This window comes from Diplotaxodon limnothrissa, linkage group LG17 (genome assembly GCF_057381915.1).
Source record: "Diplotaxodon limnothrissa isolate DT_005_m linkage group LG17, D_limnothrissa_male_GT1.1, whole genome shotgun sequence".
In the NCBI taxonomy this organism is placed as follows: domain Eukaryota; kingdom Metazoa; phylum Chordata; class Actinopteri; order Cichliformes; family Cichlidae; genus Diplotaxodon; species Diplotaxodon limnothrissa.
The window spans coordinates 8,365,303-8,386,518 of record NC_140612.1 but is presented as its reverse complement, the minus strand read 5'-3'; the positions used below and the strand labels follow the sequence as shown (position 1 = coordinate 8,386,518).

At 39.4% G+C, this 21,216-nt stretch overlaps 2 protein-coding genes across 2 annotated transcripts in view; both read left to right on the top strand.

Annotated features, from left to right (window-relative positions):
* col24a1 (collagen type XXIV alpha 1) overlaps positions 1-11,269 on the top strand; it is a 90,716-nt gene extending 79,447 nt beyond the window's left edge. Inside the window, exons 48-60 of the mRNA XM_085375375.1 lie at positions 934-1,041; positions 1,163-1,270; positions 3,525-3,578; positions 3,689-3,751; positions 3,995-4,048; positions 4,239-4,274; positions 5,182-5,217; positions 6,967-6,993; positions 7,805-7,870; positions 7,977-8,145; positions 8,226-8,335; positions 9,300-9,530; positions 9,887-11,269. Of these exons, the coding sequence (XP_085231501.1) occupies positions 934-1,041; positions 1,163-1,270; positions 3,525-3,578; positions 3,689-3,751; positions 3,995-4,048; positions 4,239-4,274; positions 5,182-5,217; positions 6,967-6,993; positions 7,805-7,870; positions 7,977-8,145; positions 8,226-8,335; positions 9,300-9,530; positions 9,887-10,033 (1,209 nt within the window). The 3' untranslated portion in view covers positions 10,034-11,269. The remainder of the gene's footprint in view (positions 1-933; positions 1,042-1,162; positions 1,271-3,524; positions 3,579-3,688; positions 3,752-3,994; positions 4,049-4,238; positions 4,275-5,181; positions 5,218-6,966; positions 6,994-7,804; positions 7,871-7,976; positions 8,146-8,225; positions 8,336-9,299; positions 9,531-9,886) is intronic.
* A 2,334-nt stretch (positions 11,270-13,603) lies between these two features.
* znhit6 (zinc finger HIT-type containing 6) overlaps positions 13,604-21,216 on the top strand; it is a 45,715-nt gene continuing 38,102 nt past the window's right edge. The window contains exons 1-4 of the mRNA XM_085376411.1: positions 13,604-13,747; positions 14,171-14,236; positions 16,918-17,024; positions 17,134-17,219. Of these exons, the coding sequence (XP_085232537.1) occupies positions 13,665-13,747; positions 14,171-14,236; positions 16,918-17,024; positions 17,134-17,219 (342 nt within the window). The 5' untranslated portion in view covers positions 13,604-13,664. The remainder of the gene's footprint in view (positions 13,748-14,170; positions 14,237-16,917; positions 17,025-17,133; positions 17,220-21,216) is intronic.

Sequence of the window (21,216 nt, the reverse complement as noted above, 5' to 3'; positions counted from 1 at the left end):
CCCTCTTGTGTGCAAATTAGTTGAAAAGTTAAAATCCGTCTCTTTCGGGCTCAAATTCAACAAATTTATGTTTACCTTCCAAGTCATTTTCTTTTGATTAGAAGTTAAAATGATTTCTAAATGGCACATAGCCCCTTTTACCCGCATTCCTGTATGTGGGGAAAGGTGAAGGGTAAATTGTTCAGACCTTGGTTTATCTAAGGGTTTGCCAACACCTGCATACTGTGGGTTTCATCCAGTAAACCACTGGTGGTGTAATTCCACCGAAATTCCTAAAGTATCCTGTCTCTTCACTGTCAGCCACATGGGAGGCAACAACTCACTGAGTGTGTTATTCTAAAATCTCAGGCTCCCTGCTGCCTCACCTACACTGCTGATGGAGCAGGAAACCACTGTGGTCTACAAAGTAAAAAACAACTCACTAACAGGTTTTCTGGACAGCCTTTAGACATACGCTGTCGAGGACCCGTGTTCTAAAATTGCTTCAACACAACAATTTTAGAATTTTGTTTATATAATGAAACACTGGAAATAGTGTTCATTGTACTCTATAGCAGCTAATTGTAGTAGATGTCAATATTTACCATCAGTAAATAACCCTCTCCACTAACACTCAAGTTCCAAATGATTTTTCCAACATGCATTTATACACTTGTGTTTAGCTTTTGCAGAGGACTATGCTTGTGGTTTTGTCTGCTTTGTCAGAAGTTTGAGTGTCATTTGTTTAATAGCAACATTTAAACAGAAGAGGCACCCATAAGATAGACCTCAAATGTGTCACTATATATGTCATTTACTATTGTAGAGTAGTGTTTTAAACAGTGGCATAATGTTTTGTGGATTTTGTGTTGTGCCTTTTGAGGAAGCACACTAACTTTAGTACCTTTTTAACCTTGGCAAAGATTTGTTCAATCATCTCTTGTGTGTATGTAGGGTCAGAGGGGCTCAGTGGGACTGGAAGGGCCTGCTGGACGGCCAGGTCCAATGGGAGAACTTGGACTTCCTGGACATTCTGGAGAAAGGGGACCGCCAGGTCACAAGGTGGAAATGTTAATCATTATAAAGACCCATTTTCTTTGTGAAAAAGAAAGTCATCTCCGGTGAGATAAAATGCTACTGTGACATGCACCTAAACTGTTTAATTGACCTTTTATTGGATCAGGGAGAACCTGGCCTACCAGGAGACAGGGGGGGCCCTGGAATCAAAGGCATGAAGGGAGCTGCAGGTGACCAGGGAAAGAAAGGAGACCCAGGACCCAAAGGGCTGTCTGTGAGTACATGCAAGCAAAGTCCTAAAATGGAAGTCAATCTTTAATAGTACTTGAGAACGTTTGTTTTAAACTGTGTGGTAGTTCTGTGATTTATTATCAAAGTTTTGACATACAATTAGGCCTATATATAAAAACAGCTGTAATTCCTTAACAGTTAATTTAAAAACTTTTTGATTTAAAATCCACTGCGGTGGTGCACAGAAACAGTCTCAGTGTGCAAAACATTTGGCTCTAACTGTATGTTTGAGGATCAGTTCTGTTCATCATGGACAGTGTTTAGAAGACAGGATTATGACTCTGATGCAGGACAGGACTTAAACTTAAAACAGTGTTTATTGCTGGTGTTTCATGGGTAAAACAAACAATAAGAGAGGCATTAGGGAGGCTCAGAGAATATATAGACACGCAGCAGGTAATTAGGGAGACTGGAAACACTGGGGAACACAGCTGAAACTCCTTTGGGAAAGCAAGACAAGGGAAACAAAACTACACACAGTGACCAAGAGACGAGGGACTATCAAAGCAGGACAGGAAGTAATCAAAAGACGAGAATATCAAATTCTAAGACTTCACAACGAGGCACAGGGGAGGCAAGAAGTGTGATAACGGATGGGAAACACATACACATAAATTAACTAAATGCAGAATACTAGACACAAGAGGACAAACACAGAGGGAGGAATAAACAGCCAGGAACAAGGAATACAACAAAATACGCTAAATAAATGAACTGTAACCCCTAAACAAACCAAAACTTCAAGCTCCATCTAACTCATAATGCTGGGGCCCAGGACCAGGATGCTGGTAGCTGAATTCACATTTAGAGACAGTGCTACAAAATCAAATTAACTAGCTCCATCGCATAATATTAAATCAAGATACAATATAGATTTTTTTTTTTTTAATTCTATGCCTGACGCATTTTTGTAACTCTTTAATCTTCACATTTGTACAGTTTTTATTTCAGCCTGTGTGTTTTTCACAGATACTTGTCATGTCTTTTTTTTCATGTACCCGGTAGAGTATATACATTACTTTCCACTGGAATGCACTTGTTGAAATATGGCTTTATAAGCTTATATACATTCTTTAATACCTCTCTAAATATAGCTTCAGGGACATATGAAGCCAATCTTTGGTGAGGTTTCAATGTGTGCCTGACACTTTTCCAACCTGAGTAGAGTAACAAATTATCTGGGCGAGACTAGGAATGGAAACATTCCACTTGGTGAGGCCAAGTTATGTAAGATCCTCACACTCCAGGGACCTGAAAAAGAGGTGCTCTGCTTTACTTATGTAACTCCCCGAAGAAGAAAAAAGAAACAGCATTTAATCCCTTGCTCTCCCCTCCTATAGTTATCTCCACTGATGCTCCTGAAACTGAGAGGAGACTCAGACCCTTGGGTCAGATCCCTTTACACATTTTAGTCAATAGAGTCTCTGGGCCAGAGTCACCGGTTTCAAAGTGGAGCTGTCTAAAGAATGTGGAAGACTGGCTGTACAAACACTGTCTGCCACCCTGGAAGGCATGTGCTTAGACACAGGATAGGACGCAGACATCCATCCCCTCACAGTGTGTCTAGGTCATGTGAGTGTGTGCACTGAGACTGCCGCAGATTGACAGAAAGTCTTCTGTGTGTGCCCCAGTTCTTTTGAAATAGAAAAGAAGGGTCTTTATAAGGCTTGCCTAGTGTCCCTGTTGTGTCTGGTATTAAAACTGGGTGAAAAATCAAGTAAATCAACCCCACCTCCACACACACACACTTGCCTTTTATATCTTAGTAAGGACATCTAATTGACATAATGCTTTCCCTAGCCACTTACCGTTACCCTAACCATCAAAAATGCCTAACCCTTAGCCTAAACCTAACTGTAGCCCTGACACTAAAACCACATTTTGTGCCTCAAAAATGCCTTCAGACTTATGGGGCCCAGAATTTGGGCTAGAGATTTGCTATTGGATGTTCAGTATACTAAATAACAAATATCAAGTTCCTTTCTTCTCCATTGGAGAAGAAAGAAATAAACAACTTATTTTCTATTGTCCATTATCTCCAATAATAAGTGTTGGCTTTATGTTTTGCATGTGTCTTAAGACCTATTTGTCTTAGGCACCCACCTTTATGAGTAAATCTCCGTAATTCTACTGAGGATATTGTTGAGAGATTTGCTGTCAGCCCCGATTACATCACATAAGAGAAATTTTTTTTAAAAGAGCCATCTTCTGCATATTGTGTTTTTTGTTTTTTATAGGGGGAAACTGGAGATTTGGGCATGATTGGTTTACAGGGCTTACCAGGACCTAAGGTAAACAACTGAGTGGCCAACATGTATTAAGAGCATATAGAAAAACGATAAAAAATAACAGGAGAGTAGGTTAGAATAAGAAATAACAAATATCTTTTTCCTTGAAACAGGGGCCAACTGGTGATTTAGGACTGAGAGGTTTCCCTGGTCCTAAAGGTCCTATGGGTACTTTGGTGAGTTTAATAGAAACTGAAATAGGACCAGGTAGGCACACAATGGTGCTTTCTTCAGAAGTACTGCTTTAAATCAAATCCCACTCAGGAAAGAACTTTCAGAAATATAAATACATTTCTGTTTTGTTCCCTGTTGTCAAAGTGTTTATGAAGAGAACATGAATGTAGACACATGTGCAGTACACCTTGAAGTCTTTATAGATGTTTTTACTGCTTTTTCAGCAATGTCACTGTTTGTTCCAGGGCTTCACTGGACCTCTAGGCCCTGAAGGAAAAATGGGTCCAATGGGAAAACCTGTAGGTTTTTTTTCTCATTTTGTGTATGTGTGTGTGTAAGACTTGTACAAAGAAAAAGGAATTATTACACTCTGACATTCAGACTTTCACTGTATGTATTGTTTAATTTCCAATAAAGACAGTTAATTGATAATACAGATTGGAATACAGTGCTGTATGTGTCTTTATGCTATGTTATCCTTTTTTGCAGGGGCCAAGGGGTCCAAAAGGAAACGGTGGTGAAATGGTGAGATGAAATCAAACCCTTTAATCAAAACCTGGAAAGTCTTCTGTATTATTATGTCATGATTGCACTCTGCCAAAGTGTCAAACATTCCTGACTGAGAAACACTCGGTTGTCTTAGCGGCCACCTCAAAGCCGTTTGTGCGTGTAAAAACAGAGCTGTAGATGATGAAAGTTACATGAATGTGAGCTAGGGTGTAGTGGTAGTTTTGTTTATACGGCTTTCTTAGAGTGTCGGTGCTGTATGACACTTTAGGCTAAGGCTATGGCTGAGTCATAATGAGCACGCTCTCCTGGAGCGCAGTGTGGGGCCCTCTTGTGTAAACAATGCTGAGGAAGTGCCTTGACAAAATGTTAGCAGGGAAAGCCGCAGTGTAATCCACACAGTCACTTCTCGGTTGTGGTAGTTAGTTTGTCAGTTCTTTGCAAATCCCTCTGCATTTCACCCTACCACACGCAAACACACTGTACTCAATGGGCCTCTAATCCTAGGCTTTACTCAGATGCTGTTAAAATGTGCTCACAATATGGTATGGATATAAAGGACTTGAGATCCCACTTACAGACATCATGAAGTTCAGCTGCACCAATGTTTTGTCCCTAGTCCACCAGAGGGGGCAGTATGTGTGTGATACTACTGTCGCTCTACAGAGCATCTCAGAAGGATTCAGTTCAATTCAATTCAGTCCAATTCAATTTTATTTATACAGCGCTAAATCACAGCAACAGTCGCTTCAAGGCGCTCGAAGGAAGATGAATCACGAATCTCTTCCATTCTGTTCACTGTGAGGCTGCACTTATTTAATCTATTTTATTTTTCGTCGTGTGTGTTATTTATGTAGAAGTGTATGTGTATCGTAATCATTTTAGCCATTTTAATGCGTATTTTCTATGTGCCTGACTCTTTCAGGGGCCTCAGGGACCACAGGGAAGCCCTGGACCCAGAGTAAGTGCTAACTACACTATCACTTTACAGAATGATTCCTACTGTATACACAGAACTACTGTATATACTTCACTGTTATTTTGGATTATGAACAATTATGAATGAGAGTTTTCACAGGTCAAATATACAGAAGTGCAAATGTTTTGAGTCACCTCTCATTCCTTTATATTTTATTAGAAAATAAGAAATAGATGCGAGGATTTATGGAAATGTGCAAACATGCATGGAAATATAGTATGAAAGGCAAAAACTCAGTTTGTGGGCTTTTAATGTGTTTGAAAATCAATATTTGGTATGACCACCTTTATTCTTCAGCACACTCTGAACTTCATAAAGCTTCTTGAAGAACATCCAAAGCTTTTCTTTGGATGTTGGGCTGCCTTTCTTTCTGTTCTCTGTTGAGATGATCCAACACTGCCTCAATAATGTTGAGGTCTCTGGGGAGACCAGTCCATGTGTGATTGACATCATTGTGTGTATCCAGGTATGATTACACCGCATTGGCAGCATGTTTGGGATCATTTCCATGCTGAATAAGGTCAAAAAGCTTTTGATAATCAGATGCTTTCCAAACGGTACTGCATGGTAGATCAAAATCTCTGCCTCCACCATGTTTTACAGTTTGCTGTAGACGCTCCCTGTGGTACCTCTCTCCTGACTTTCTCCCCCTACATATTGATAATGATTTAGATTCAAATTTGGTGTTGCCATTGTTTTACTGTGTCAGGTCTTTGTTGGATTTTGTCCTGTTTCTTAAGGGCATAAGTTTCAGATACTATGTTAAGTTAATAGCTCACTATGTTGTTGCAAAAGTGCAGAAACATTTTATGCTGACCATACTTTTCCTTCTTCTTCACCTTCTTCTTCAACTCCTTCTTTTTCACCTCCTGAGTCTTGGAGAAACCCTTTCAAATAATCTTCTTCTTCAAATTCTGTTGTTTTCATGTTAATTCCGTTGTTTTTATTGAAATTCCGTTGTTTTCATTCAAACTGTTCTATTCATTCTAATTCTGTTGTTTGTTTTAAACTTCCATTGTTTTCATTCAAATGCTTTTGTTTTCATTATAATTCTACTCTTTTTATTCAAATTCTGTTGTTTTCATTCAAATTCCGTCGTTTTCATGTTAATTCCGTTGTTTTCATTCTAACTGTTTGTTTAAACTTCCATTGTTTTCATTCAAATTCCATTGTTTTGATTCTAATTCCGTTGTTTTCATTTCATTCTTCTTCTTCACCTTCTTCTTCTTCACCTTCTTCTTCTTCTTCTTCTTCACCTTCACCACAAATTGTGTTTTGGGGACGGCAACAATTTAAAATTGGTCTATACATAACACTAGATGCTTCTTTGATGCTTTAATGATTCAACAAACAGACAAAAAAACAACGTCAACAAAACATTCCTCCAAAAATGTTCAAGCGCAAGAACTAGACTAAAAATAAGTGAACAAGCAGCCAGTGTCGAAAGAAAACTTCTGAAAGATTTACAGAAAGCCTGGAGTCCAAATCTGTCTCCTTGGAAGCAAAATGTAAAGAAGTGAGAAGTGACTCAAGACTTCAGAGAATGACATGGCGAGCTGGGGTTAGGGCAGTTCTGTGGTTGTACACTCTACCATTTTCCTGCAGTGTACATTTTCTTCAGAGTCCATTGGCACATACATGACAAACCAAAAAGTGAAATGATGGCAACCACAATGAGATCATTTCTGTGTGTGTGTTACTCATTTTGTCCTTTTCTTTCTACCACCCCAGGGACCCCCTGGCGCTCCTGGTCCAACAGTAAGTATTTTGTGTAATGCAGACAAGATTGCCTAGACAGCAGGAGTCTTGCTTTAATGTAAAATTCAGATGTTGTAATGATGTACAGTTCTTGAATATATATTACCTAGCCTGTAGGTATTTATATCTCATTGTGGTTGGGGGGGTAAATGAGTTACATCTCTCTCTTTCTTCTTTCCTGAAACCTAAGATATGTGCTTTTTCAAGCTTAAATAAACGTTTTAGTAAAAAATAAGTAATACAAGCCATTTTTTTCTGAGTGGCAGGGTATGAACGAACCAGGACAAGCACCTGTTTCCTGTCTTACTCTAGATGAGCCAACAAATGGTGTATGTCAATAATAACTAAGATCCCTGTGATTGTTTTTTCAGTAGCACTGACAAAGCCTTTTCTGGCGTGGCTACTCTTGTTTGTCCCAGATTCTGGATATCATGCAGCTTTCTGCTCTCTACATGACCTTTTCCTGTTCAAACAGTTCCAAGAACCCCCCTAAAACAACTCAGCTGCCTTTTTTGTGTACACACATTCAGTGATCGCTGTGGTGTTTATACTGAGGGGAATTTGTTAATTTTCCCGCAGCCAAAATCAAGAATGTGGCTGTTTATTGATCCAAGACTTATTTTTCTGCCCTTGTGTGGTATTAAAGTGTACACTGACGCTGTTAAAGTTTTCTCACTAAACTGGACATGTCTTTCTGCTGCCATATTTACTTTAATCAATGAGCAAGCTGACAGATTAAAATCTTTCAGTTTAATAATGAAGGCACTGAATTGTTTTCATTGAACTGAATATGGTGATTCTTAATCCACAGAGGGTGTTATATGACGACTTAGCAGTCTACAGTCCATCCGCTTCCAATGATGCCCTGAGGACTGAGGTGAAGCACTTTATAAGGATGGGTAGAGAAGTTATGGATTAGTAGATTTGTGAAGTCAGGTTAAAACTTGAGAGTTCACAGTGTTATCATCCTCGTACTTAACTAGAGTTTCCAGAATATGGAGATGAGCATGCCAGACCAGAACACGGAAGTACTTAAGACTCTACAGTATTTGAGCAGTGTGATCGAGAGCATCAAACAGCCTCTCGGGACAAAGGAGAACCCAGCTCGTGTCTGTAAAGACCTGCTGGACTGCCAGCACAAGTTAAAAGACGGTGAGTGTCTTCACCCATACATGGAAGACACTATTTTGCACAGGTAGCAGGTCTTAATATTAATATTCTTCTCTTTTCAGGTTGGTTCTGGGTTGATCCAAACCTGGGCTGTACGTCTGATGCCTTCCAGGTGTTCTGCAACTTTACAGCAGGGGGACAGACTTGTTTACATCCAGTGTCAACTGATAAGGTAACACTGAACGAGTGGGGGAAAAAAGGACACTTTTACTCTTACTTTAGACCAGGGGTGGGCGACTCCAGGCCTTGAGTGCTGGTATCCTGCAGGTTTTAGATATCATCCTGGGTCAACACACCTCGATCAAATGATTCGTTCATTACCAGGCTTCTGGAGAACTTCAGGACATGTTGAGGAGGTAATTTAGACATTTGAATCAGCTGTGTTGGATCAAGGACACATCTAAAACCTGCAGGACACCAGCACTCAAGGCCTGGAGTTGCCAACCCCTAATTCAGACCATAGTATTTAACACTGACAGTACAAGAAAAGTTTCATTTTGATTCATTTAGAGTTAGTTTTATTTTGCTATACTGCATTATGCTTATATTATTTTACTTTGCACACTGAAACAAAATTATTCACAAAATTATAAAACTATGACAGAGGGTTGTACTTCCTTGTACTCTCTTTAGCCAAGGAGTTCTAGTTTTGTGTCAGCTGAGCAAAGAACACCTTTCTAGGCTGCTTAATCTTTCTCCAGGTTGTCTTTCGCATACTTCATTCTAGCTTGAAGGTGTCTCTTCTGAAGAAGTGCAGTATTTCTTGGTCTCCAACCTCTTAGTCCATTCCTGTGCAGGGTTCTAGTTACTGTCTTAAATACTACTTCTTGACTTGGCTAAGTAACTCACTGCTGTCTTGGCAGTTGCTCTGGGGTCTTTAGACACATCTCTCACTGGTTTTCTTTCCAGATTCTTTGAAAATGTTCACTTCCTTCCATTGACAGGGTTGTTCTGTACTGTGTGGCTGTCTCCAAGTTTCTTGATGATACTTCTCACTCCAGCTCTTTGCATATCCATCTCTTGCTTTGTGAGCATCAGCAGTTCTTTTTCCAAGTCTAAACTGGTTTGTTTTCCTTTTGACATGATGCTATAGTGTTCACAATCTACACCGTCTGTGCACTTTCTCTCTCCAACAGATGGTATTTGACATAGGAAATGTCCAGATGAAGTTTCTCCATTTACTGAGCAGTGAGGCTAGCCAAAGCATCACGTTTCACTGCCTGAGTTCTCAACCCTCCAGCACCGCAGACAGCTTCAGCTCCAGTGGACACAAAGAGAACACCAGGCTTCGGTTTCGTGGCTGGAACAAACAGATGTTTGAGAAAGACGCACTACTTGAACCACATGTGCTACAAGATGAGTGCAAGGTAATGTGGTGTTTAAAAAAAAAAAGTGCCTTTGTTTTCGTCGTTAGGGCAGTTTGATTTAGTCGTGAGCATTTTCTGTGGTTATTCTTACAGAAACCCGCACATAATTCTGCATATCAATAGGACTGTCTCGTGAAATTATGACTTGCTGGGACTGATTTGAAAATGTAAACTGATATCCTGATGATATGCTCTGATATATTCTTTATGCTGGTGATAAATTGTTGGTTGTAATTAAATAGGTGACAGCAGAATTTTAAAGAACTTCCTAAAGATATATATATTTTTGTATTTACTAAAAGTCATTACCACAAATAAATAGAATCTGCTCCCCTCCCCCATTTGTCCTGTTCCAGATCCAAGATGGCAGCTGGCACCAGTCACGATTCCTCTTCCATACTCAGGACAGTGGTCAGCTACCAATTGTAGACATAGAGGAATTTCCCACTTCACAAATCAACAGTCAGCGAAACGTAGAAATCGGTCCAGTCTGCTTCCTCTGATACCAACATCATCGAAGCCACTTTTATAAACCACTTAAATCCGCAGATTTTTAAAATTTCCTACCAAAGAGATGCTGGCACAGCAAGGCAGACTGTATCCCTGAGAGCTTGTTGCATTTGCTGGAGAGCTTCAGCAGGACTTACTGTGAGACTAACAAAAACCCAACATCGAACGGCAGGCAGCTCTACCTGGGAGAAATCAGTCTCTGTGGAACACCCATGCCAAAGAGGACAGTGTATACTGATATTTATCTAATCAATGTGTAAAGTATTTGTTTAGTTTTCACTCAAAAGGTGCATTGGGCCACTGCATATGGACCCATTTTACTTCCTGATGACGGGGGTAGGGCCTCACATTGCAGCAGCCTGTCCAAAACCCAAAACTCAAACCTGCCATTCACTCATGTTCCACCCCTTCAACTCCCAAACACACCATCCTTGGAAGGGGTCGAATCCAAAGGATCATGCCAGGCCTCTGCAGAGGGCACTGTCTAACTAAAGGTGCAATAGCATATGGAAAATGTGTGTGCTTTAAATATTTCATTGTCCAATCAGAGGCTATATTTGATATTGTTTTTCATTATGTTTTTGTCTTCGGTCCCATCCAGTCGGACCTGTACATCTTGACAGATGGTACTCTACCTCTACCTGCTTTCAAAAATAGTCAAATTAGTCATTTTTACCTTTTGTTTTGTATGTACCGGTTACATCAGAATTTATGTTGTTTGAATGCTTATGTTGATTTGGTCACTTCTAATTTATGAACCATTTTTTGATACACAACATATTTTCATAGCTTTTCCTACTATGTGGTAGTTTCCTCAGGGGAAACCCATCATTGGTGCTGCAACGTTTCCTGTGTATATATTGACAGCATACTTCAATGTTTATTTATAACCTGGTTTTTTTTTTTGGTTTGTTTTTAGATTTATTATTATTTTTTTGGTCACATTACTGTGGTACAGTAAAGTTATACTCTCAGAGAACTTGCTTACTTGGTCAACCACAGCTCGGTCTAGAGGAGTATTTATGTTTGAAGTGTGTGTGTGTGTGTGTGTGTGTGCATGCACACCTGTGACTGTGTGTTCATCATACTGCTTTATAAATTCAGAAGTCAAATGCAGCTACGGGAGGACAAAATCAAAAAACACAGAAAACAGTCATCATACTCTTAAGTTATGTTACCATTAATTAAGTGTAATTATATAAAGTTTGTGGAGGACAAAGTTGGATGCAAATGTGTAAATAAAAAATAATTTTAAAAACAAATAAATGGGACATTTTATCCACATGTGGTTTTGTTACCTTTTTTTTGAATGAAGGACATACTTGTTATAAAGAGTGGTGGAGTAATACCTCATTATCAGTTTCAGATGTGCACAATAACAGGTTGAGATCTGCACCCAGTGTTACTTAAGTAAAAAATTTCCCCCCTAATGTTACAACCATAAAAATACACTGCTAAAAAATATTAAAGGAACACTTTTTAATCAGCATCAAATCTGGGATATTAATCTGGTCAGGTAAGTAGCAGAGGGGGTTTCAGCTGCTTTGGTGTTAATGAAATTAACAACAGGCACACTAGCGGGGCAACAATAAGACGAGCTGCACAAGAGGAATGGTTTTTATAAGTGGAGGCCACAGGTGTTTTCTTTTCCTCGTCGTCTCTTTTGTTTTTTCACAAGTTTTGCATTTGGCAAGGTCTGTGTCACTGCTGGTTACATGAGGTGATACCTGGACCCTACAGAGCTCGCACAGGTAGTTCAACTCCAGGATGGCACATCGATATGTCCAATGCCAGAAGGTTTTGTGTCTCCCAGCAGTCTTAAGAGATAAGGAGGAGATTCCACGAGACAGACTGTTTCTCTAAGAAAGATGAAATAGTTGTAGAAGGCCCTTAACCCAATAGCAGGACCTGTATCTGCTCCTTTGTGCAAGAAGGAATAGGATGAGCACTGCCAGAGCTACAAAATGACCTCCAGCAGGCCACTGCTGTGAATGTCTGACCAAATTATCAGAAACAGATTTCATGAGGGTGGCGTGTGGCCTGACATCTTGCCGTGGGCTCTGTGCTCCCTGCCCAACACTGTAGAGCCCTAATTGCATTTGCCATAGAAAACCAGAATTGGCACCTCATGTTTCTTACAGTTGAGAGTAGGTTTACCCTGGACACATCTGCCAGACGTAAAAGGGTCTGGAGAAACTGTAAAGAGTGTTAGGCTGCCTGTAACATCGTCTGGCATCTCGACACATCTGCCATTAGATATTAGGATGAAATCCTTGGAGCCATTGTCAGATCCTATACTGGTGCAGTGAGTCCTGGCTTCCTGCTGGTGCACAACAATGTGGTGAGAGGAAGCAGGCAGTTCCTGGAAGACGAATGAATCAACATCATTGCCTGCCCCCCCACGCTTGCCTGACCTGAATCCAATAGAACGGCTCTGGAAGTTCTGTCAGTTTGCTTCTCACGCTGTTCAGCAGCGCAGTCATGTACAGATCTGAGTGAAGCTCCTCCAGGGTACCATCTGTCATGCCATTAGGAGCATGCTCTGATGTTTTCAGCACGCCCCAAAATGGACTAGTCTGCTGTGTCATTTTTTCACCTTTTGGGGTATCAGTTGATATAGCATCCTTTCGTTCGTTTACCCAGTCCACATCAGTATAAATATCCAGCGCGATTTTTTTTCCAGTTAAGATCTGATGAGTTTTCAAAGTCTTTAACTTTAAAAAGTGACACTGTCATTTTATAAAACTAATTCAATTAATTCACAATGATGCAGCGGTTAATCACAGTAATAGCGTCCGAATGCAGTGGCCTACTGAGGCCCTTCTGTGTGGAGTTTGCATTTTCCTCTTGTGCCTCTTGTGGTTTCCTCCCACAGTCCAAAGACATGCATGTTAGATTAAGTGGTTATTCTAAATCAAGGAGCAAATGTGAGCATGAATGGTTGTTTTTATGTTTTGGTCATACAATAGGACGACCAGTTCAGGGAGTGCAGGTAGTATAGACTCCAGCTTCTCTGCGATCCTCAATTAGAGAAGTGATTAAGAAGATCGATGGATGGATGAATTCACTTTTCTTTCTAAACTGCTGATCAGTTTTTTGAGGGATGTTGAATATGGTGCATGGGCATGTACCCTCTTGTTCACACACACACAGCTTAAAGAAATCTTCTTTAATTCATATCACTCACTCCTTTAATAAACACAGCCTATATAAACACACATAGAAATCTCGTGAGAAAAGAAACTCAAATAAGTGCTGGAGCTTGTGAGAGGGTCTGATGTAGCTACTATCCTGCCCAGCGACCCATTATTGCTCTTACTTCTTGCATATTCTATTATCCGTGTCTATTTTCAATCTATTTTAAGCTTGGATACACTGGCAGGCACAGAGACCAAAAATAACAACAAACAAACAACAACAACAAAAACAGTGCTGGCGAGCTGATCATGGGATGCATTTCTGACGCGCAGACACCGAGAGGCGCCAATGAGCACATTTTCCAACCGGAACTTGTATCCACGTGCTGGCACCGGGGCGGAAGAGCATTTGTTTTGATCCCGGCGTGTCGTTTCGTCCGCGTGCAACTACAATTCTCCCGCAGTAATTCTTCCAACAGCACACATAATGTCATCCGCGGAGAACAAAGTCGAAAATAGCAGCACCGAAGAAGAGGAGAGAGGGAAGAAAAGAAAGATGTCTCTTTCCAGGTAAGCGATTTAAACCGACTGCAGCTCAGCCACAAAACTAGGACAATATTTTGCGTTTGCTGTAAAGATTGTTTGCTCAGCTTCACTTCTCAGAGTCGGCATAATCCTAATATTTGTTAACCGAGTAGCAGATACATCTGCTGTCCCATACCAGATGCTACTTATCGTAATATGTTTATGCTAGGCAGTTATGAAGTTAGCAGGCTATTAGTTAGCTTCAAGTGAGACCACCACAGCCAAACTCTTCACTCTGTTTCTTCTTCGTTTATTAACACTTACTTTAACCTTTTAGTATATATTAAGTATATCTCCTAAAGTTTGTCACACAAAACATTTTCTGGCTCAACTACAGGTTATGTGTGCGTGTTGAGCACCGTTACTTGTTAAACACACTCACAGTTTGACGTGTTGTATGTCCTGCAGTTGTGGTGTTTGCGGATCAGAGGAGGCCAAGTACAGGTGTCCAGCCTGCCTTACTCATTCCTGCAGGTGAGATGAATATCCTCTGATTAAGTGCTAAAGCCTTAGCAGCAAATACACACAAAAACGAAGCTGCTTATCCATAATGTGGTTAGGACTAATTGTGCTTTTGTAAACCACTGGGTGACTTCACCTCTTTAGACCTTTATAAATTCAAAATGTAGAAGTTTATTCTCTTATTCTTTCATGACCTTCTTCCAGGATGTGGCTGTTATTGATTTATTGATACTCTTTTAAAAATTTGTTAATATACAAATATTTTAAGTGGAATAGAAAGTGACCTTATTGTGAAGTAATTTAAAACTGCAACACATTTTCACCTTGTAAAGTGTCCCACTGGTGTTGCATTGTTTGCTTTCACCTATCAGAGAGCACAGTGTGGTGCTGTGGAATAATAATAATCCATGGAAAAGGACAGATTTTGGCATCTTAAGTCATCTATGTCAATTAAGTTTTAAATACTGTCATAGAATAAACAGTACTTCTGTATGCATGAGTGTACTGGACAGCATTCATAAGTGAGGTCCAATCACATTTTAACTCCAGCTCTCATACTCTGTTGACTGTATATAGAAATGGCACTTATTCCTCAATGGTTAATGAGGTATGTGGTGGACACTCTAAACTGTATTTGGGCTGTGATCATTTCATTTCAAATTGCACCTGTGAATGGACCCCCAATTCTGAAACCTTTGTCATTACCTCTTTTCCCTTAAGGTAGTGCAGTTGAGAAGCAGACATTTTGACAAGTTGTCCAAAGAAACTCATGACAGAGTTAGCGGGTTGTGTATGGCAGTCCTTTGTAAACTAGTTGCCAGAGTCTGACCCATAGCCAATAACACCAGAGGTTCCCATTTTTTCAGCCAAGCAATTAATAGTGCTGTGGTAGTTTCAGCTTTTTGTCATTGGCAAAAAGCTGAAATGACTACCTTCTAGATTGGCCATTGCACTGATGGAAAATGGTTCCAACATTTTTGAAGTTAACTGTTCATTTAATCACATCGCACAATCTTTTTTTATTAATTTATTAGGTCCAAGATTTCATGCAGGAAAAAAAAGAGACATAACATTTACAATGTCATCACAGACAATTTTGTGTTTGTAGTGTTAAAGCTCCACTGGGATAGCATAATTCTGTCTTCCATTTGTTTTCCATCGCTATTTAAAAAACAGAGGAAAAAATACCCGGTAACCTAAGAATTACAATCTTCCACATCTTCTACCCTTACGTGCAGATAAATATTATCGATGACTGACAGATGGCCGTGTTTTTGTTTTTACTTTCTGAACTTTCCTTTGATTCATGTCCAGCATCAGCATACCTCAGAACAGCATGCCTCACAAAATCTCAATGGTCCGTTGCCCATTCTTGGAATTCTGTCGATGCTAAAGCATTTACAACTTCACCTTCTAATACTGAATAGTACAAAAATTATATTGCTAAACATTTCTTTAAGATTTATCTGACGGGGGCTAACAAATGTGCTTTCCACTCTCGTATTGTTGCCTGTTGTTTTGGGCATCATTCAGCATTCCTTTTACATAGTTTCTAGGAATACAGTCTCTGGTATGACTTGGGCCAGATATCCGTCTTTCAGCAAGAGTGCGAAAACTGGCCTAGTCATGCTCAGGTGAAGGTTTTTGTGTTTGGTGTGAAGGAGTGTAAGTTTTTATATTTAACCCCCCAACGCCTCGTAGATCTCCTTTTATACATGAGCTTTTAAGACTTCTGCATCATCAGTTCAATTCCCAAAAAACCCCAAATAAACTGCACAATATATTTTTAAACAAATGCCAAACGTGTAGCAAATATGATACAAATCGAAACTAATTTATACAAATTAAGATTTTTTTTTTAATTGTATTTTTTTAACGTCAGAAGGTTAAATAAATACTCCTTTTTTTTTTTTCTTTTGAAAAATTAGGATTTTCCTGGCAATTATTTCATGGTACAAGCTTTAAAGGGTTAAGATCTTTCAAAAACAACACTTGAAGTCATGACAGAGAGCATGTTTAGCCTGGTTATCAGCTGCAGCTGGGAACATCATCTCAAAGATAAGAGCAAGCCTCACTCCAGAGCATGTCCACTGCAATTGTGAATCCATGAACTGATTTATCTGTAAACTTTGGAAACTTCTTATTTTGGACTTAATATTTGTATTTATTTTACTTTTATTCTGACGGTCCTTTTGAGTTGAATTCATGTGTTCCCTGGGTCACTATTTTAATTTGCTGTTGGATGAGACAACAGGGTGATTCACAGAGTTGAGCAGGTGAGATACTGAAATAATCGTTGAATGATCAAAGAGAAATTGACAGGTTAGTTGACTACCAAAATCATCTTTAATCTTGTATTATTTAAAAATGTCAAACATCCCGCGTCAGGCAGTATTACCCAATGTTCCTTTGGGTTATTTTAAAAAACAAAAAAACAGTACAGTTTGTTTGTTTTTAACATTTTTCTTTGGCTCCCTTTCAGGCAAGGATTTATGGTTTACATTGACTAGCACAATTCTACATTCTGTTTTTATTTACATTTCACACAGTGCCCTTTTTTGTGAACTGGCTTAATCATTCCAACCTAAACTCAATTTCCTTCGGGGTCAACCTTTGGGATCAATAAAGTTTTATTGAATTGAATTGAATAAGGAAATGACTGCCTACCATGACTGTCCGTTTATCTTTTGTAGCTTGCCGTGTGTGAAGAAGCACAAGGAAGTTTCAGGATGCAGTGGCGTTAGAAATAAAACAGCATTTGTGACACTGTCACAATTTGATGAAATGGCACTTCTCAGTGGTGAGCAGCCTCTTTGCTGGTATAAGTCATTCTATTAATGTGTGTTATCATAGAAATGTGCTATGTTCTCATTTTCATAATTACCATTGGCCCTTTGTCTCAACTGTAGATTACAGGTTTCTGGAGGATACTGGCCGATTTGCTGATGGTGCCACCAGAGACAACCTCGTCCAGGCTCCTCGTGTCACTGTCAAAGTAAGCCCTGTGTTGATAGATTTAGTGTGTTGAATGTTGTTTTGTTTTAAATTTTTGGGCATATGTGAGCATGAATTCAGAATGGAGTACAGATAAATTCTTGTATTGTTTTTAGTAACAAACACTAATAATTGTGGCCCATTCTAGCTTAGATTTCCACTGAATTCAACTCGTTCTGCCCCTCAGAGTAAGCCCAGTAATAAAATATTTCGGGGAGATGTATACCTTTATTTGTTTTATGATGTTACAAACATAAAAAAGATTTAAATATGAGTTTTAAATGTTAGTATAATAAATTAAAATAGGGTGGGTTGCTTTGGTGAGGACGTGTGCTATTTAAAATAATGGTGCTTACTAGAACCATATACCTTTATTCATCTTGTCCTAATAGACTGGTTCAATAGTGTAGTGGTTTACATATTTACCTAACAAGCAAAAAAAAAATCCCTTTTTTAAATCTGGGAGAAGACCCAAATCCCTTCATAAGGAAGTGTGACAGTTGTCAAAAATCTGCCAAATCAAACATGTGGAGCTACCTGATGAGGAGAATAACAGATAAGCACAGTTTGTTGGAGAACTGTTTATGACCCCTGGTGAAACCTTGTAGAAAAGCCAAAACCCTTTAAAAGTGTGGAGCACATACACTTAGTTGACACTCTATTAAATACACTTTGCTAGTACCAGATTGAACCAAGGTGATGGAAGCATTCCTCCAACTCTGATTCATAATTTGTAGCATTAGGCAGCTGCTGCACATCTGTGATGAGAATCTCCTGTTCCACCACATCCCAAAGGTGTTCTATTGATTTGAGACCTGGTGCCTGTGGAGGTCATTTGAGTACAGTGAACTCATCATCATGACATTGGCGTGAGATAATTTGAGCTTTGTGACATGGCTCATTATGCTACTGGAAGCAGCCATCAGAAGCCATCAGGGAACACTTGGCTCAAAAAGGAATTCACATGGTCAGCAGCAATACACACATGTAAAGATCCTCATTTGATATTCCTCACCATCACCATGCCTCCTGACATCGCACCCACATTAAACGCAGGGACTGAACCCTGGGGCGCACTGGCAGAGGCGAGGCTGCCGGACACCGATGCCACCGGGCCCTCTGACCACCACCAGTAGGCAACAGGTGAAGTGTCTTGCCCAAGGACACAACGACCGAGACTGTCGGAGCCGGGGCTCGAACCGGCAACCTTCCGATTACAAAACGAACTGCCAACTCTTGAGCCACGATCGCCCATAACAGAACACACACACATTGGACAAAACAAACAAATGGCCAACTGTACCCTCATACATACAATAATAACACTGAACCATTGAACTTACAACCACTTGCACTTTATATAACTAACTACTGCATAATTTATCCATATCCATCTCAATGATCTCAACTGAGATCATTGAGATGAAATGCTGGATAGACAATCATACTGTACAATACAATAATTATAGTTTTTACAACTGTTTATTAATACTCGCAATTGTATATCTACAATCTGTATAGTTTTCATATTTCATTTCTGTATAGTTTTCATATTTTTAACCATATTTATAACCTCCATTGTACATTGTAACATACCTATAATTAGAGCTGGGCGATAGAACGATAACGATATGTATCACGATATAACTTTTACTCGATAGAGAAATTAAGCTATCGCGATGTACCTCGCCGCTCTTGTCCTCTTAAAATAAAAAAAATAAAAAAAAATGTAAAAAAAAAAAAGGTCAGCCAATCCAAACTAAGTAGCGCAGAGCCGAACCAATCACAGCCGCAGCGTCACGTCGCGTGACTTGTTACATACAGCACAAGTGCCAAGCCGCACGTGTGTTTGTTTGGGAAGCAGCCAGCGCGTAATGGAGCCAGCGCGTAATGGAGGAAATGAGTGTGCCGACTAGAAAAATCAACCGAGCGTGACCGAAGAGAAAACAGATAATGGTTCCAATGCCGGAGAGATTGTCGAACGGAAGAGCCATAGAAATTCCGTAGTGTGAAGGTATTTCGGCTATTTCAAGTCTGACAAAAAACAGAGTAGCGTGCACTGTAAATTGTGCCGAAAGCAAGTCTGGAAATACAATAAACTGGTGCATGCGTCACACTGTGCGCCACGTTATTGTTTCGGTGAAATGAATTTCTACAATACTGTTACTGTTAATTCTACTCTCTGCAGTGTTTAAATGCTTACATATACACACAGTTACTGTCCCTCCACACTTACGACTCGGTTCTGCTTCTATGCCCCAGCTTTGTTTACTTTTTCCCACCGAGGCTTCTAGACTTCTGATTGGCCAACATTTCTGCACGGTTAGGAATCTAGCGCCACCTGCTGCTTTGGCATGTTCATAGCAGCGTTTTCCTTCATTTCTGCCTTTATGTGTGGACGGGATTATTTTTTAAAACGAAAACGGAAAAAATCTCCGTTTTCAAAAATACCCGTGTACGTGTGGATGTAGCCTCAGTCTCTGACTGGAAGCGCTAATTCGTCATTCGGCTTTTGTCAGACTAAAGTAACTGTTAAAACTGTTTGAAAAGCTAAGCTATACAACAAGGAGAGATTGAGAATTTCCTTTTAGTTCTCAGTTTATTTGATATTGACAAAAGTTAGTCAGTTTTGTCTGTTCTTCTGTAAAACAAACTAAGATTTATTTTTAGAATTAATATTTTGTTTCTAAGTGGAATTGACAATTTAGTAGTCTGTTTCGTTTGTTCTATTTTGAAACTTAAACGCTTTAGCGGCTGCCTTTTGTGTAGTTTGCAATATTTGCCTTTATTTATCTGAAAAAGTCTCATGTTCCTTAAGTACATCTACCCTGTTGAACTTATTATGGGAAATAAATATTTAAATCAAAACAAGCTGCTGATTATTTCACATTTTACTTGTGAGCAACGGCACATTTAAATCTTACAAATATAGTTATTTGGCTTATATCGTGATAGATATCGTTATCGCCTGAAATGAAAAGAACATATCGTGATATGAAAAAATCTCATATCGCCCAGCTCTACCTATAATAGACCCATATTCTGTGATATATCTATATTATTGCTAGAGCACTTCTGGATGGATGCAAACTGCATTTCGTTGCCTTGTACTTGTGATTTGATTTACTGATTATATATTTGGGTCAATGCGCAGTTCAACAGGTGTACCTAAGAAAATGGTCGATGAATGTACCGATATGATATATACATCTTAAAGTAATAATAGTGTCAGATCCACATCAGACATATCCAATATCCCATAAGTGTTTTTCTCTTTGTGCTTTTATTGCTTTGCTTGTGTAATTTGTGGCTGCAGTTCCGCAATTTAAACATTTTTTTTTTCTTCAAACCACTGACATTCTTTTGTGTAATACTTCATACCAGCTATTACCTGTTCTTTTACTGCAGCCCAATTCAAGTGGCATTTGATAGCTTGAAGTAATTTGTGTTCTTTTATGGGAAGCAGTCACTGCTTCAGCTGTTATAGATCAATCAAAATAATGAGGCTTATTCTCAGGGAAAGATAAAGGCTTGGCGCATGATGAGCTCTGGGATTTGGGTTTTTCTCCAGAACATTGCAAGTGCGGTAATCTGTTACTGGCCCTGTATATCCGCACCTTTTTAATAAATCTTTTTTACTGTCTCTTACTGCCAATCTGAAGTGATAAAGGAGCCAGAAAGGAAATGCTTGTCTTTTCAAATTTAGATGAGGGCAGTAGGAGTTCAGGCCATCTTTGGTTTGATTGCTAATGAAACTCACACAGCTGTAGTTATTGGCGTAAAACAGATGTTTGGTAATTGGATGTATTTGTACCGTGACAATACCCCCTTGCCCCAACGACTTTTTCACAGAACTGGAAGGTCAGCCTAGGATCCAACGTATCTGTTATTTACTAGGAATAGAGGCTGTCTTCAACACCATTTCCTGTTTCATTGACAGCTGTTTTGTTAGATGTATGTTGCAGAGATATTTCTTAAAGTCTACTAGCTGTTTGGTT